Source organism: Dipodomys spectabilis, unplaced genomic scaffold (assembly GCF_019054845.1).
Source record: "Dipodomys spectabilis isolate Male_0828 unplaced genomic scaffold, ASM1905484v1 ptg000197l, whole genome shotgun sequence".
Taxonomy (NCBI): Eukaryota; Metazoa; Chordata; class Mammalia; order Rodentia; family Heteromyidae; genus Dipodomys; species Dipodomys spectabilis.
In genome coordinates, this window is record NW_024870874.1 from 16,837,664 (window position 1) to 16,855,540 (window position 17,877).

A 17,877-nucleotide genomic window follows, 5' to 3' on the forward strand; every position below is an offset into this window, starting at 1 on the left:
CCTTAACAAGATTCTTAGCAGTTGCTGGGAATTTAGTCTCAAACAGGCTAACCTGATTGGCGTCAAAGGCCTCTCACAGTTTTCTTACCAGGGCAGGAATCACAGTAAGTTTGCCTTTTACAGTTCTTATACCATCCAACTCCTTAAAATACAACGAAGGATACATATTCAAGAATATCATTTGAATAAGGATTCATCGTTCTAGAGAGAGTTGCAATTGGGTAACTGTAGGCTACAAAGAGAAGAAAAGTTTATTAGGAAGGCTGTCATTTTCAGTACAACTTGGCCCTTGTTCCTAGCTGGCTTAAAATCTAAGGTCAATATACTTTCAAAATCGGTAGCCATAAACCTAAATAGTTCAGTGAATGAAAGGAAACTGGGCACTCTGAACAAAGCATGAAGGTCCACGTCATTGTTCACATGTCATGCTGGGCCCCTGACCTGCTGGAGGATATCTGCAGGCTCTCTAGAGTTCATGCTGAAGGCAACTCCAGGATTTCTAGGATGGATCTGGCACACACACATCTTCCCTATCTGCTGTCTCTGGGCTGGGGTTAAGCTTACTTGAATGCTAGGCCAGGCTCTGCTCCCAGGAGGCACTCACTTAAAGCCCTTGTTCCCTTACCTCCAATGATGTGGCACTGCTGGTAGGAATCTCTATCACGTACATCTAGCAGCAGGAAGGGGCAGTCAGGATAAGGCCTGTCTTTGGTGTTTGGCTCTGCTTTCTTCACTAGACCTTTGTCTAGATCCAGTTCCCCAACACCACTGATAACACTAAAAGGGAAAAAGTCAGCAGAAACTAGTCAGGGGAGAGTGGCTTAAAGGTCAAATGCATTTCTTCAGAATGGGGAGATGAGTGCTCAATGTCTTTAAAAAAAAAAAAAAAAAGGCAACTCAAAGGAAAAAGGTAAATAGTTACAGTGTCTCAGTTCTGAGTTCTGCTGAATGCAGAATCCTAGGATTCCTACCCGGGAGGGGACCTGAGTGTCCACACTTACCTTAAGACAATGTGAAGCTAGGTTAACTACCTACCAAGCCAAGAGGGTAGAATATAGACACATGTTGCCCGCCAGCAAAGGTCAGCACTCAGAGAGGAATAAAATTGATCCAAGAGAATTTCAAGGGGTGTAAGAAAGCAGAACAAAGAATAAAAAAATAAAGCAAGAAAAAGAATAAGGTTGACAAGACATGAAAAAAAAAACCCAAAGATGTTTATATGTATATGAAACATAATATACAGTGACAATAGTGTTTCATACACAGTCATGTGTCATATAATGATTTTCCTGTCAATGTATACATGGTGCTAATTTATAAAATAATGCTTAGTGATATTGTAGTCATCTTAGTTTGTGTGAGTACTTTCTGTGATGTTCCTAAATTACCTAATGATACATTTCTCAGAATGTCTCATCATTAAGGGATGCATGACAGTACTTACACAATGACCTATTCAATCTGGGCACTGAACTTCAACACTTTCAATGGTATTCTGCACTTACTTCCATTTACATGTTATAATGTTGAAGTTGGAAAGGCTTTTTATATTTAGTGGCATTCATGTAATGATGAAGGCTTTGGTTAAAATAAAGGATAGTTTTGTTTCTAATGTCATTAAACTACTAACAGTCGTCACCATCATACTATAAAGAAAATATGAAAATTATCCAGGGACTGAAAAAAACCAAGAGCTGTGAACAAAATGGCAAGTAATGTGGAGTAAGGAGATGGCCATTTTCCTAGGACATGTTAACACACATATTCTACATTTACTTCCCAAAACACAAACTCTATGCCAAAAAGGTGCCTATTTCATTGAACCCAAGAAGAAAATCTATTTGATACGGAACTGTATCCTCAACGGAAGCTTTGTTAGCCTATCTCTTCTTGAATACATTTTTATGAGTTCCTTCACAAAAGTAAGGAGGAAAAGCCCACAGTGGTATTGATTGATAGAGCAATTCTTTCTCTAGTAGAATGTAGTTTCTCTGTAGAATTATTTTACTAGTAGAAGGAATAGATTTGTACTGAAAGCTAGCCCCAGATTTACAATTAAAAGTTTATATGTGTGAAAAAGTGCCACATGGAATGAAGTCCATGGAGTAAGAAGGACAAACCACATGCAGTTTTAGAAGCAATACCAGTCTTCTGGTATTCTCTGCACCTATTCTGTACCAGAGTGTTCTGGGAGGCACTGTGTTTTTCTGAATCTAGACAGGGCAATTATGAATTACAGCAGACAGAAAAGAGAATAAAATTTACACTGTGAATCAAAAAAAAAAACTACTTGGAAATGTAAGTTCTAATAATGAACTTACCTGTAGAAAGGCTGAGAAGAATGGAACCAGGGAGTGAAAATTAATACTCTTATTAATGTAGTATTATACTGACTCAGTTAAGAATGTTGTGAAACAGATTTAGGAGGTAGCATTTATACAAAGAGGAATGGAAAGGCTGGTACTAACATTTGGAATGTCACTACTGCCATTTCTGTGTTTTTTTTTTTTGGGTCCGGTTGTGGGGCCTGAACTCTGGGCCTGGGCGCTGTCCCTCAGCTCTTCAGCTCAAGGCTAGCGCTCTACCACTGAGTCACAGCACCACTTCCGGCTTTTTTCTTTTTGCTTATGTGGTGCTGAGGAATTGAACCCAGGGCCTCAGGCATGCAAGGCAAGCGCTCTACCACTGAGCCACCTTCCCAGCCCCCATTTCTGTTTTTAAAGTTACATCAATAGATTAATGTGAAGGTAAAATGTGGTGAACAAACGAATCAGACAAGAGCACCTCTGAAGAGTAGAGCGACTGGATTCCCCCACTCCTGTGCTGTTGATGAACTGGACAGGGCTGGGTGACTGCTCTCCCGGGCTCCCTTTCCCATTGGTTCCAGTAGAGATTTCCGCATCTGGCTCTGAGTTTGCAGAATCATTGTCTAAATTGTGCAAATGAAGAAATAATTCAAATGTAACTTCAGGTAATTCCATTAAAATCAAGTCAAGAAAAAGGAATATTAATAGCATTATTAAGTTGTTCTAGAAGTTTTTAAAACACTCCGGTGTTTGAGAGTTAGGACTTGGGATACCCAGGAATCCTCAAGAACTGTGGGAGGTATCCAAAGTGAAAGTATCTTCATCAGATGTCTTTTTCATGATGTTGATATCTACACTGATGGTATGAAATAACAATTGGATAAAACTGCTAGCACCTTAGCAAGCATTAATGCAGTGGCACCAAATTTTATCAGCAATCCTATTTTCACAACAGCATGCTCTCACAGTAAATAAATACTAAAGATGTCCTTGATAAAGCCATGATTAATCATTTTATTAAGTTTGACCCTGAAGTACAGTGTTCTGAGTGATGAAATGTGAGTCCATGTATAATTGGGTTTGTTATGTACCTAAGCACTGTAGTTATCTTAAGGAAAAATGTCAAAGCACTTGCTGGGTTGCAGCTGAGCCAGCCATTTTTGCCATAAATACTTTGTCTTGGTAAGAAAACTGACAGGAAACTCTGCTTACTTCGACTTGAGTATTTGACAGACATTTTCTCAAAAGTGAATTAATAAGTCTGTCATTTCAAGAAAAACATCTGATGGTGTTAGGTGCCAGGGGCTCATACCTGTAATCCTAGCTACTCAGGAGGTTAAGATCTGAGGACTGCAGTGCGAAACCAGCCTGGGTAGAAAAATTCCCTAGAGACTCTCATCTCCAAATAACCACTCAAAAACTGGAAGTGGAGCTGTGGCTCAAAGTGGTAGAGCAGTAGTATTGAACAAAAGAGCTCAGAAACAGTTCACAGGCTCTCAGTTCAAGCCCCATGACTGACAAAACAAAACAAAAAACAAACCCCAAAACGAAACAAAAAGCAGCTGATTATATCTGTTGATGAGATTTTGAGCAAAAATCAGAATTTTGGAACTTGTATTTGTTATCAGGAGCTGAAGTATGAGAAGCTGCGTCCCCATACTTGTTTCAGATCTTCACAGGTTAGTGAAAAGATGCCTTTCCAAACCACCAGTGCATAGGATAAAAACATGTCTGGGTAAAAGATTCATTCAAAGTCCAAGACAGATCAATGGACTTCAAATGAACTGAGTATGAAAAGTTCATTGATAATGATCTCAGATTCTCCACTGGAGCTAAGTTTGCAGAAACAACTAGTTGTCAAGTTTTAGTGTAGTGCCAAAGGAAAATACCCCAGTTATGTGAAAGGCCTACTAAAATATTCCTCCCTCTTTCAAGTACACTACTGTGTGAGTCACATTTTCTTCAGATATGTCAGCCCAACAGCAGACTTAACAGACTTGTGTAGATACAGATAGCAGACCAGCCACCTTCTATAAAAGCCGACATCAAAGAGATTTGCAAACTTTGTAAAGCAATGCCTCAAAAATTTTGTTTTGAAAATTGTTTTATCTTTCACAAAAATGTATTTTAGGGACCAGGGCTGCAGCTTAGTTTTACAACACATGCTTAGTATGCATGAGGCCCTGGATTTGTTCCCTAGTACCACATAAAAAGGTTTTATGTTTATGAGGCTAGCTTGTGAAATAAACATTGTTTAAGTTTGCTTAGGTTTGTTAATTTTTTTTATTTTTTGCTAGTATCTGATTTTGACCTCAGGGACTCATGCTTGCTTGGCTGGTTCTCTATCATGGCTGGAGCCATGCCTCCAGCCCAGCTTTTTGCTGGTTATTTTGGAGAGGGATTCTCTCAGACCCTTATACCTTAGCTAGCTTCCAACCTCTCAAACCTCTATCTTCCAGATCTCAGCCTCCTAAATAGCCATTGGCACCTGGCTCAGTTTAAAATGTTAACACATTAAATTTTAATAGCTAAAATCTATATAAACCAAAGCTCTTCGAGATCCTCAGTAACTTTTAGAAAGGAAGACTAAGATAAAAAAGTTTAGAAACTTGCTGTTCTAAACAATATAATGTGAGAAGAAATAGAAATAAAAAGCTTTAGTATTAAGCAGATAGTAAATTTAATTTTCATATGGTTGCTAGAAACTTTAAGAGAATGCTGTAAGATTAAGAGCAATAATTTTTTTTTAAATCTGCAAATCAACAAGCAACATTTTCCCTATAAACTGATTAAAAAACAACATGAAAAACATTTCACTTACAATAACTAGAGCTATAAGGGAGACTCTACCATGAATAAAACTAAAACAACTATAAAAGACCTATACAAAACTTTTAAGTCCTTTAGAGAATTTATAATTCTTCTTCTTAGGGGCCTTAAAGAAGACCTCAATGAAGAGAATACAAAATATGTATTCCTGATTAGTGACTGAAAGTGAAACAAGGTTGATCCTTCCCAAATTTAAGTGTTACCCTTAATGGTAATGTTACCTTAATGGTAATTCTGATTAAAAACGTAAAGAATTTTAAGGATAAGCCAGATACCAATGGCTCACACCTATACCCTAGCTATTCAGGAGGCTGAGATCTGAGAAATGAGGTTTGAAGTCAACGTAGGCAGATAAAACCATGAGACTTGTATCCCTAACCAGTAAAAAACCAGAAGTGGAAGCCTGGGCCAAGTAATACAGCATTAACCTTGGGCAAAATAGCTGAGCAAGAGTGCAAGGCCCTGAGTTCAAGCAACAGTATTGGCACAAGAGCAAAATAAAAAGAATTTCAACAACAAGCACATATAAATAAAATTAGGGGGCTGGGAAGGTGGCTCAGCGGTAGAGCGCTTGCCTTGCATGCATGAGGCCCTGGGTTCGATTCCTCAGCACCACATAAGCAAAAAGAAAAAAGCCAGAGGGCTGGGATGTAGCTCAGTGGCAAAGCGCTTGCCTAGCAAGTGCAACGTCCTGGGTTCGATCCCCAGTACCAAAAAAGAAAAGACAAAAAAAAAAAAAAAAGAAAAAAAAAAAAGAAAAAAGCCAGAAGTGGTGCTGTGGCTCAAGTGGTAGAGCGCTAGCCTTGAGCTGAAGAGCTGAGGGACAGCGCCCAGGCCCAGAGTTCAGGCCCCACGACCAGACCCAAAAAAAACCCCCAAACAAAAAACAACAACAAAAAAATAAAATAAAATTAGGGGTAATTTTGGAGAACCTGCTTTATCAGATAGAAACTGGTGGGGAAAGGCAAATGACCAATACAGTGCAGAACTATAATCAGCACAACAGAACATGATAGAGGACACAGAAATAAATCCTGGAATAGACATAAAAAGTTAATTCATCCACATAACAAATCAGTGGTTAAAATAACTACCGAATAAGCTGGGCACCAGTGGCTCATGCCTGTAATCAATCCTAGCTACTCAGGAGGCTGAGATTTGAGGATCATGGTTCAAAGCCAGACCGGGCAGGAGCATCTGTGAGACTCTTACCTCCAATTAACTACCAGAAAACCGGAAGTGGCTCTTTGGCTCAAGTGACAGAGTGCTAGCCTTGAGCAGAAGAGCAAGGGACAGAACCCAGGTCCAGAGTTCAAGGCCCATGACTGACAAATAAAACAAAAACAAAAACAAAAAAAACCCCAAAAAACTACTGAATAAACAAGGTTGTAAATTTCTCAATTATCTGGAAAAATCAAATTTACATAATCACTTTACATCACATATCAAAATATAGAACAGATGGTTTAAATATAAAAAAGCAACAACAAAAAAGATGAACTAAATATACCAATAAAAGAAAATAGTTATTTTATCTTATTTTGGATATCATAAATCTAAAGCAATAAAAGAAAACCCAGTAAGGGAGAGTAGGTAAAAATGCATGTCAAAAACCAACACAAAGAAAATTAAAGATAAATAACAAATTGTAAAAAAAATCTGTAACAAAGATTAATATACTTAATTTGCATTTTTAAAAAATTAGTTCTTTAGTTAACAAAGGGTCATCTGCTCAGAGTAAATTACAAACAATATACAATGTTTAATATGGAAAGGAGGTTTTCCTCTTATGGCAAACCTGGAAGCCCTGAGGCAATTCCTGCAATGGAACTACTTTCTATACTCTCTTTCCAGAAATAAAATGCTATGTCCTTTTGCATATATTTTACTTCCCACTCTTTTTTCATATGTCCTTGAGAATTCCATCCATACTGTTCTATGCTTTGGGGTTTTGTTTTGCTGTTGCATTCATTTTACTTGATTACAAGTAATCAAGTAAAGATATTTCTCCTTTGTTCCAACCTAGTATTTCTTCTACTGTATAGAGATATCAATTATTATTATTGCTCTTACAGATCATTTTTAAAAAAATAGATAAATAGGGCTGGGAATGTGGCTTAGGGGTAGAGAGCTTGCCTGGCATGCATGAAGCCCCAGGTTTGATTCCTCAGTACCACATAAACAGAAAAAGCCAGAAGTGGTGTTGTGGTTCATGTGGCAGAGTGCTAGCCTTGAGCAAAAGAAGCTCAGGGACAGTACTCAGGCCCTGAGTTCAAGCCCTAAGACTGCCCCCCCCCAAAAAAAATAGATAAACATCCTAGTAAGAAAAAAGTGGGAAAGGGCATGTAAAGTCCTTAAAAGAGAGATGGGCACTGGTGGCACATCTATAATCCTAGCTATTCAACTGGATAAGATCTGAGGATCTCAGTTCTAAGCCTGTTCAGGCAGGAAAGTCCATGAGACTCTTAACTCCAATGGTTCACCAAAAAACCTGAAGTAGAGTTGTAGCTCAAGTTGTAGTGTCAGCCATGAGTGAAAAAAAAAACAAACAGAACTAAGGGACAGTGCACAAGCCCTAAGTTCAAGCGTCAGCATAGGCACAAAAATTAACTAGTTCAAAAGTCCTTAAAAGAAATATATACAAACAGTAATATGTGCATGCATGTGTACATGTGCATACATGTATGTATACATAGCTCAATATTATCAAATAAATTAAAAATAAAATTATTACATACCATTTTCATCCATTGAACTAACAGTTATTTTTTTAAACGGTAATTACTCAGCAGTGGCTGGGACAGGGAGACATGGTATTACCCTTCACTCCTGATAGTAACACAGTCTGGTATAGCCACACTGTGACAGTGAGGCAATGGTTCTACCTTTGATGATCTGAAATTTATCTTTAGGGAACAATGAGAGTTATAAAAGTACACACACACACACAATATAAAAGTACACACACACACACACACACACAATGTAGCATGTGAAAAACCGAAAAGAACTGCCCCAAATGGGAGAATAATTAAATTATGGTATATTCCCAAAGACAGATGTTATATAACTACACAGTCATGCTGTTGAAGTCTATTTAATGACATATAAAAAAAAGTTCATTAAAAGTAGCAAAACATAATAACTCTACTCAGGGAGTATGGATTTGGTAGGGGTAAGAAACTAGGTGGGAAAAAGTAGACCAAAATAATCTCAATGGTGAATATTTGTTGTAATTATCTTTATGTATTTTTTGCCAGTTTTTACATTTATTAGAAATACATTTTTAAGTCAGGAAAAAGCATTAAGTATTTATAAAAGAAGATTTTTATATTCTTCAAAGGTAACAAAACATGTATATAGATACAATCTGTTCTACAGGCACTTCTGAGTGAGCTATTATCTGTGTAGAGCACTAGAAAAACACTAATATTACTCTCACATTATGGAGTCCTACTTTACCAGAGCCTATTTTGCTGTACAAATTCATCTCAGTGGAGAAAATTGCTTGTGCCCATATGTTCTGGTGCTGCAATTTCAACAATGAATTAAAGGACAAAATGTAGGTGCTTATATAACCTGGTTAAAATTCAGAGTACTTGTATGAGAAGACTAAATTATCTCTGTTACAAAGAGCCCTTACTTCTTTGCCGTGGAAGAGGCATCTGTTAAAGATAAATTCCTGTCGTTTTCAGATTCTCTTTATTCTGCCTAACAAAAACCAGCCCAGGGAAATGACAGCTGAGTCCCACAAAACCAGTGTTCAGACTTCCTGAGAAACTTGTCTTTGAAATCAGAAGTCAAATTCCTGACCTACATCAACTTTAACAAACACATTCCCCTTCAGTAAACAGGCACGCATTGATTGCAGAGTACTTCAGGATAAAATCAAGACCTGAAGTCTGTGTATTCTTTCTGTGAGAGTACAACTACAGAGGTTTTATTTTCCACTTGGTATTTAAGAAAGGAAACCTGGAGCCTGCTTATCTTTCCAGCTTTCCCTCTCCCCCAGTGCCCAATCCTCCCTTAGACCACAGCCAGACCGGTCTGTTCCACTGCCTGCATGCTTGCCCGTCCTTTCCCCTCTGTGCCTTCTTAGGATGCCCCTTGGCTTATAACTTCTCATCTCTAACTCGCAACCCTCCAAGGCTTAGTTCAAATACTTCAAGGAAGCCTGCCTTGGTCTTCTAACTGGAAAGACCTGTCCTTCCTCAGAACACCCACAGCAACGTGCATCGTTCCCAAGAACTTTCCAGAATCCTTAATGATGAAGTGAGATGATAATGGTCACTACCAGAGATACATCAACATCCCAGATCCATTCATTACAAGCTTTACTACCTTGGGCAAGTGACTTAATCTTTAAATCCTAGGCTTCTGTTTATGAAGTATGCCCTTCTTTGAGAATTGTCAAAGAGTTTAAATAAGAAAACTCATGTGAAGTGCCTAGTGATGCATACGCAACAAATGATTATTGCTTTCTATTCTTTCGTTAAATTCTGCCACATTAGTAATTTTATGTAGTTATCAATCTTCCCTCACCCCACCACAGGTACATATACTTATGTGTATACTCATGACTATGCATTCCATACAATCAGGAGCTGTTTTGTCATTTCTATAGTTTCTGAGCACTGAATTCTGTGACCATATGCATATAGAGGTACTAAAATTTTACTGAAATAAAATAAATAATATATTAATCACATCTGAAACATTGAAAGGTATATGTGTTAAAGCCAGAAAACCAGATGGCTTTCTTGGATAAGTTAAGACTTAATGATTCAAGCACCAGACAGCATTTCTCTGAGAGAAACTATCTAATTCCAAGTAGACACCTCCAAGTCCAGAGTGCCTGTGAACACACCAGGAAAGGTATATAGTAAGTATTGTAGTCAAATGGTCAATTTGTCATTTCTTCCACATCCTCATTTCTCATTACCTTCGAGCCTCTGAATCTCCTCAGCTGTCACTTCCAGTGTTTGATCAGATAGGGAAGCTACCTGGATAACCTGGTAGAGAAAGAATAAAAGGTACAGACGTGTGGGTGCTTTGTTTTAAACAGAAACAAGTCTATCTTTTACCAAAACAGGGAAACTAAACATCAAAAATATCTTATTTAGGAATCTATTAGTATCCTCAACTGGAGTCCGAATTTCAGGTCTTTTTACTTTTTAAAGTGGTACTCACACCATAGATGAAGATTCCAGAAGAAAAGATTTGTTTAAAACATTACACTTAAGGATTAAGATCTAAACGATAATTTAGGACAAGATACACGAATTAGACCTTTTAAAATTGCATCTGTATTTATTCTTGCCTTTGAATGTCATTTCTTGAAAATATAATTACTGACCTATAATAGAGTAAATGATAATGATAATTCTCTATATAATGAAGAAATAAATGTAATTATGTATATACTGATTTAAGTATTTTATACTTTAACACATTGTTCTTTTTTTTTTTTTTTGCTGGTCCTGGGGTTTGAACTCAGGGCCCTAGGCTCTGTCCCTGAGCTTCTCTGCCACTTGAGCCAAAGCGCCATTTATGGCTTTTTCTGAGTAGGTTATTGGAGATAAGAGTCTTATGGACTTTCCTGCCCAGGCTGGCTTCAAACCTGGATCCTCAGATCTCAGTCCCCTGAGTAGCTAAGATTACAGGCATGAGCCACCAGTGCCGGGCCATACCATTCATTTTTAGAGTTTTTGCTTTGTTTTGTTTTTTTTGGGTCCGGTCATGGGGCCTGAACTCTGGGCCTGGGCGCTGTCCCTCAGCTCTTCAGCTCAAGGCTAGTGCTCTACCACTTGAGCCACAGCGCCACTTCCGGCTTTTTTCTTTTTGCTTATGTGGTGCTGAGGAATCGAACCCAGGGCCTCAGGCATGCAAGGCACGCACTCTACCACTGAGCCATCTTCCCAGCTCCATACCATTCATTTTTAAAACAAATCTCAGAACATAGTTCATATGGTCCCAAATCCAAGTTGAATCATACAAACACCACTCTTATTTGGGGCTGCTGAAATACTTTGTCCATAATTTTCCAATGAAAGAAGAAAATAACTTGCCCAAAGTAACAACTCATAGAAGAACAATTTAGAAGAGTCATAAGAAAGGGGAAATCACTTGATTTCCATAGGAAAATATATCCAAACAACCCTGAACCCAAAATTATAGATTCTAAATATCAAGTTAAATGTATAATGAAAAATAAAGTTGAAACCATAAATCTGATGAACAGAACATACCTTCTTTACAGAATTCTTACAGAAAAAAAATTCCACCATCCTCATGAAAGAACATACACACTACAAACCAACTTACCCATTCCCAGGTGAAATGCAAGAATCAGAAGCAACCCCACTATAAAAAGTCCTAGAGCTACATTTAGAAATGCCATGTAGAGCAACACAGATTAGTCTTTACTCAACAGGAACGACACTTACCAGCTGGGCAAAAGTGGTAACTTTCAGTCTCTTGAAAAGTTCATCTTTTTTATATCTATAATCTGAAAAGCAGGATAAAACAGATTGATTTTCCTTTCTTAGAGCTATTAATGCTTTCTAGTCATGGAGTTCTATCTTTCAATTCTCTCTTTTTTTGGGGGGGGGGGGGGAGTCCGGTCGTGGGGCCTGAACTCTGGGCCTGAACTCTGTCCCTCAGCTCTTCAGCTCAAGGCTAGCACTCTACCACTTGAGCCACAGCGCCACTTCTGGCTTTTTTCTTATGTGGTGCTGAGGAATCGAACCCAGGGCCTCGAGCATGCAAGGCAAGCTCTCTACCACTGAGCCACCTTCCCAGCCCCTATCTTTCAATTCTCTAACAAGCTGATAATATATATATATATGATATACACACATATCACGTTAAAATGAGGTGGAAAGGTTATAGTATCATTTTTTCATTTTCCTGCTTTTTTCTGTTCATAAGTCAGAAAGAATTTTCTTTTTACTGAGCTCCTACTGTAGCTATGAGTTTTTGTAAACCGCATCCAATCCCTTTTGAGAACAAAGCAGGGAATAAACACCTACAAATAAGGACAGAGACCCAGAGAAGCTGAGTTGCCCTGGGCCAAACAGCTGGCTAGGCATTTATACCCTACTATTCTGACTGGCTTCAAAAGACAGCAGTAATTTTCCTGTGGCTGCCAGCTCTGCTGGACACATAGAACAACACTTGTATATATGTGCAGGGCACAGGATGTGATTGGTCCTGACAATCTCATATTATTGTCAGTCAGTCAATCTGTTTCTCTCTCTCAAATTAAACTACTCAGTTTGGCAAGCTGAGAAAATTCTAGATCTTTGTTGACAACAATGAGAATATATTTAAAACCAATAAATGATTTAAATGGTAAATTTATGTGTTGTGTATTTGCCACAATTAAAATAAACTAAAAACCAGCCAATCAATATTTAATCAGTACTACACTTATACTTTTGAGATATAACCCAAATGGGGACATTTTTTATACTTGTGTTGATAATTCTTTCTATCATATTAAACTGTAAAAATTGAGCTGATCTCACTGTATCTAGTATCTACTTATAGACGCAGGTTAGAAGTTAGCTTCCTTAAACTTCTTTGAAGACAACTAGTAATAGTGAAGAGTTTTCAGCACTGTACTCTGAAAATCCCTCCTTCTGCTAGGTTTTTTATTTGGGTATCTCTAGCTCTTTAAATACAGCTTCACTATTAAAGAAGTACTAAAGCTTGGCTGGATAACTGCTATGGCCTTTCCTATATATCTCATAAACCAAGATTCCTAGCAACCAAGGAAAGGATGACATATATGTAAGATCATTTACCTGGTATCACTAATGAGTACCATGAATTTGCCAAAAACCAGCCCACACTGGATGGAAGATAGGTAATATAAGGTTGGTTTACCAAATACCTTAATATTTATTAATCAGGAAATGATACTACCTTAAATAATAGCCTTCTGTCCTAAAATGTCATAGAGAAATTTGGAAAAGAGATGATTACTCCTAGAATATTCTTAGAGCAGTCTCTTTCGAATACAACAAGGTAACAAACCCAGGGACAATAAAACTGCCCAAGTCTGCCAGGGTACAGATCCAAAAAGCTGAACAGACTCTCAAAAAGTACCAGTAAATACCCAGACTTTTTCCTCAAATGCCACCAACTTGTGTGAATTCACTTATTAGAATCAAAACAGCAATAAATCAATTGGGAGAAACTGTCAATAGCTTTCAAGTAGTTTGTAGTTTGACATTTATCCATTAATATTCTTTCTGTATGGTTACATAGTTTGAAATACTTCTAAGCATAAAATGTACACTTTCAAATCCCCTCCGAATAAACACAGATTACACTAAGCAAACCCCAGACTTTGCTATCTCCTGTGGTTGGTAATCCTGTGGTCCTTAGCACCAATACTGGCAGCCCCTTGCATAATGAGCGTACATACCTGGTTCTGGTTTGGAAGGACAGCCATCAGTAGGACTTTCTGACATTATTTTGCAGAGATAAAAGATCAAACTAGACGTCTTAAAGTTAAGTTTTAAATTATATATAAATTTATATAAAGGATGCCGTGGAAGGTTCTGTCAGTCTGTCCTCCCAAGAGCGAACAGAGCTTTAAGAATGGAGCTTCTGCAGCGGGGCTTCTCTCAAACTCTGTGTTAGAGACAGATAATCCCAGCTCAGAGACACTATCAAGGTTTGCTTCTCTAGTAAGTGCAGGGTCTGAGTTGGCCTCTCTCGAGTTACTGGAAGGACAGAGACTTGACTATCTAGGATGTTTCACACTGAGTCCAACAGTATCATTTAACCACTAGGCCCCAAGAATAGGCTTTGTAAAACAGTCAATAGACACAGAGCATCTATTTTCCCTAGGCATAGTTGAAAGAATGTTCAGATTACAAAGGATTTCTGCGTTTTCAGGGTGCTGTTAAAATGCGTTATTAGCAAAGAAAAGGAAGTTGGACTTGAAGTAGAAGGCCAATCAAAGGAAGTAACAGAATAGGTTTGCAATTTCAGATGGACGTGGCAACTGAGGTAAGGCAAGCACAGGGATGGGTCTAGGGTGTCAGAAAACAAGGCAATGTTCTCCTCCCTTCTGACCCAAGAGAACACACAAAACTAAAAACAGAGGAAGAGAAGAAGATAGCTCCCAAACAGACCTAACAGAATTCTGTCCGAATGAGCCCAACGTGTGTGATCAAAGTGAAAGGAACGGAAGCCCAGAACTTCTTTAGAAGGAAGGAAGCATTTTTTTTCAAGGGCTCTGTTCCAAGATTATTTCTTTTGGGAGATGATCTCCATGTAGGTTTAGGTTTTCAAGAAATCACACTGGACTTTTAAATAAATGATTTAAGCAAAGCTTTTGTCAATCTGGGCGGAACAAGGCATTTTGACGGGACAAATTTCTGCTGAAGACATGTGGGTTCACATTCAGCTACAAGTGGAAGGGAGTCAAAGAGACCACAAACCCAAATAGGAACCGGCTGGCTGTTCCTAAGGCCTGCCTTAGATAACTTAAGGATGGCAGCCATGAAGTGGAGGTGAGTACATAAGGTTCTTTTCATAATTTGGAGATTTGACATGTTTCATCTATACTTCTATAATAATGTGAAATGTCTGAGAAGGATCCTGTTGGCATAAATTTTAAAAAGTATCTAATAATGCCAGCCAGCTCTTCTAGCTCAATAAGACAAGTAAAGGTATTAAGCAGAAAGCTGATCTTGAGTCCATATCTACTGTCTCAGGTTTTCCCATACTGCAGCAATTCAAAAGGAACATTATCATTTTAAATAAAAAGGTCTAGTGTGTTTAGAAGGAAAATTCTGGAGGATTCTAGATTTCAGATTTTTTCTTCCAAGAAGGATCTACTATCACAGGCAAGTTCCAAACTGGGATCCAAACACCTCTTTACTACCATTAGCTAGCTGGTCCTCTAGCATTGGGTTCTCTACTTAAGATATGAGCAAACCAGTCTTAGAATCAGAGATGATTTGACTACTTTAATTCTGGCCTTGCTGTGTACATTATCCATCAGTTTTGGACACATTGAAGAAAAATATGATTTTTGTACAAGGGCAATGCATTCAGTGACTAGCAAGATAACTCCACAAAATATTAGTTATTTTTTAGATTAGCTTTTGAAAAGGATGTGCATGAAATATGACTTTTAGTGAAAGGAAAACAGGCTGCAATGAATGGATAATGTAGAAGAGGAAGAACAAACTCTTTCTTTTTCAGACCTCTTAGTCTTTCATGAATACTGTCTAAGTTATACTCATAAGAATGTTACTATGAAGAGAGATATTATTACCCTGGCTCAGGCAGACCAAAAGAAGAGAGAGAAGACTAAGTACTCTCAAAAGGCCATGAAAACTGTAGCACAGTGAAACTAACAGCCAGGGTACTGATTGCTTCAGAGTTCATTTCACATTCCCACATTTGTACTCCCTATGGGATGTAAGTTGGGCAGAGCTCAGACCATAGGCTAGGCTTAGGAGCTGGCCAAGAGGGTTCCCAGTGTCTCCCACATCCTTCCAGACCTGCCAGGCTCACCTGACTCCCACAGCTCGCCACACGTCAGCTGCAGAGCATAGTGCTTAGTGGATGACCAGCTTAGAGACAACTACAGCGTTCCATTTCCCCAAGCCATCAATGGGGTTACTCACTTTTTTTGATCTCTTCTAGCTTCTCAATGTATTTTGTCATACTGTTACCTAAAAAGAAAATAAGAATTTTAGGAAAGCTTTAAATGAAAGACAATGAGTACAGCTGTGAAAATCAAGTGAAGAGCAAGTACCTCCTCTCCCCCAGCTTGCCTGTCCTATTCCTTTGGGACTTTGGACAGGAGACAAATGGGCCACACACACAATAAGCTGTCTTTTGGATGACACAACATCATTCAAATATGTGAAAGCAAAGGGGAAATGTTTTGGTTGAATATGTTTAAGGTGGGGTACATCCTGCCAAACATTTATCAGTCTCAAGAAACACTGATGATATTTTATATCTATCTTTGAATCTTTTTTCTTTTAGGAATCAAGGCTTTTCCTCCTTCCTATATCTCCCCATAATGTGTGTGTGTGTATGTGTGTGTGTGTGTGTGTGAAAAAAAGAAGGAGCAAGAAAGAGGCAATGTTCTTTGGCTGTGCAAAAAGTGCCCTTGAGGCTACCCAAGCAACCCTTTCCCCTCCATTTTGTCACCATGGTCACCTCCTCTCCCTGAAATTGATGTTCTGCTATTCATGCTGATGTTGCAGCCTCAACCAGACCACACAGTCTGGATGTTCTATTCACCATGAACTTGATTTGCTAAGAAATAACAGCAGATTCCCACCACTGTGTGGAGGACCCCGCCCTTATGTTTTATGGTCTGGTTCTACAATAAGAGGTTCTAGCCAAAGTGGTTTGGAGAGCTTTCATACTTTATAACTGCTCCAGGATCATTCTGGTTTCTGAATGAATTCAATTCTAGCTCTCAAGCCAGAAGCTATTATTTTTTTTAAAAAATTGTGCATGCTATGATTTGATTCAATTCAATATACCAAGCTGTATCTGGCACCTGAAAATATGGCAAAAGAAAAACATTCAAAATAATTCCTCATTTCTAAAATCATGCTCCTAACTTTTTAAGTCTTGAGAGGATTTAGATAGACTGACCCAATTTTAGACCAAATAAATGCTTCCAATTAATGGCATTAATTGATACCTAGAAGGACTACTTTTGACAACTCTTTGTGTTTGGGTGAGAAGCAGAGGAAGAAAATCCTTGCTCTAAAACACAATATACATTTTTTTAAAAGAAAACACCTTATTATTAATTTTTTTTTACCATGAATTCATTAGGGAATAAAAATCTAGTTCTTGTTTTGTTTTGTTCATCTTTAGCCATACACAGCCTGTACGAGGACTGGAAAGGAGGATAATCGGGCAATCCTAGACCCAGCTGTGTCCTTCAGAAGCTCCCAGAGACATTCAGTCAGTCGGGGCAGCTTAGGCCTGAGGCTTTCTCGAGGGACAATAAGTATGTCAAAAGAAGGCCCCAGCCACCAAAGAATAGGATTAGAACCAAATGTGATCTTTTTTCTAGGTTCTTAGCTCACAGCTGACCTGAGAAGTGACCAGAACTACGGGACATCCCTCTTCTCCTATGCAACACTGCAGCTAGGCCTAGACTTGCCTGTTTGACACAATAAGGGTAGAAGATGGCAAGTCAGAATGCTGTCAGCATGCTGTCCAGCTTCTCCTTATCTTATTTTTAGCATATATGACAGAATAGGTCTATGTTCTTGAGTTCTCCCAGTTGAGGACGTGGCACTTATCTGATTGGGTGAGGGATGCTTCAGGAAGTCCAGTCAGAAAACTTTAATCAACTAGGCTTACCAATCTGTCCAGTGACTTCCCAGCCTCCTTGTTTCTCATATGGTTCACAAAACACCTGGCTTTTCCAGTTATTATCTTGCTGTCTTTATTACTACTACTATTATTATTATTTGCATTGCTGGAGAGTAATCCCTAGGCCTTATATATTTTAGGCAAGCACTCCATCCTAAGCTACACCCGCAGCCCTTGCTTTAAAAGCAGGATTATAAGGTAAATTTGTAGGAATTGCTACATCCTTCATCACAATGGATGAGGACCATTTGATGTTATAAATTCCCTAAGGATGGAAAACAACAGCAAACCCTCTTCATGTCATCTTTATTGTTAAAATACTGCATTACCAATCAATAGCAGTTTGACTTTTTAAAAAGTG

General features: G+C 38.4%; 1 protein-coding gene across 4 annotated transcripts in view; it reads right to left on the reverse strand.

Moving 5' to 3' along the window:
- The window catches only part of Cep41 (centrosomal protein 41), a 47,185-nt gene that overhangs the window by 7,057 nt on the left and 22,251 nt on the right, over positions 1 to 17,877 (reverse strand). For 3 of the 4 annotated variants that reach the window (XM_042696071.1, XM_042696068.1, XM_042696070.1), the window contains 6 exons: positions 15,791 to 15,838; positions 11,582 to 11,643; positions 10,078 to 10,147; positions 2,785 to 2,929; positions 626 to 777; positions 165 to 232 (listed from right to left, as the gene is read on the reverse strand). In XM_042696071.1, coding sequence (XP_042552005.1) covers positions 165 to 232; positions 626 to 777; positions 2,785 to 2,929; positions 10,078 to 10,147; positions 11,582 to 11,643; positions 15,791 to 15,838 — 545 coding nt within the window. Of the gene's footprint in view, positions 1 to 164; positions 233 to 625; positions 778 to 2,784; positions 2,930 to 10,077; positions 10,148 to 11,581; positions 11,644 to 13,569; positions 14,344 to 15,790; positions 15,839 to 17,877 lie in introns of those variants that run through there. The other variant, XM_042696069.1, reaches the window with a different exon arrangement.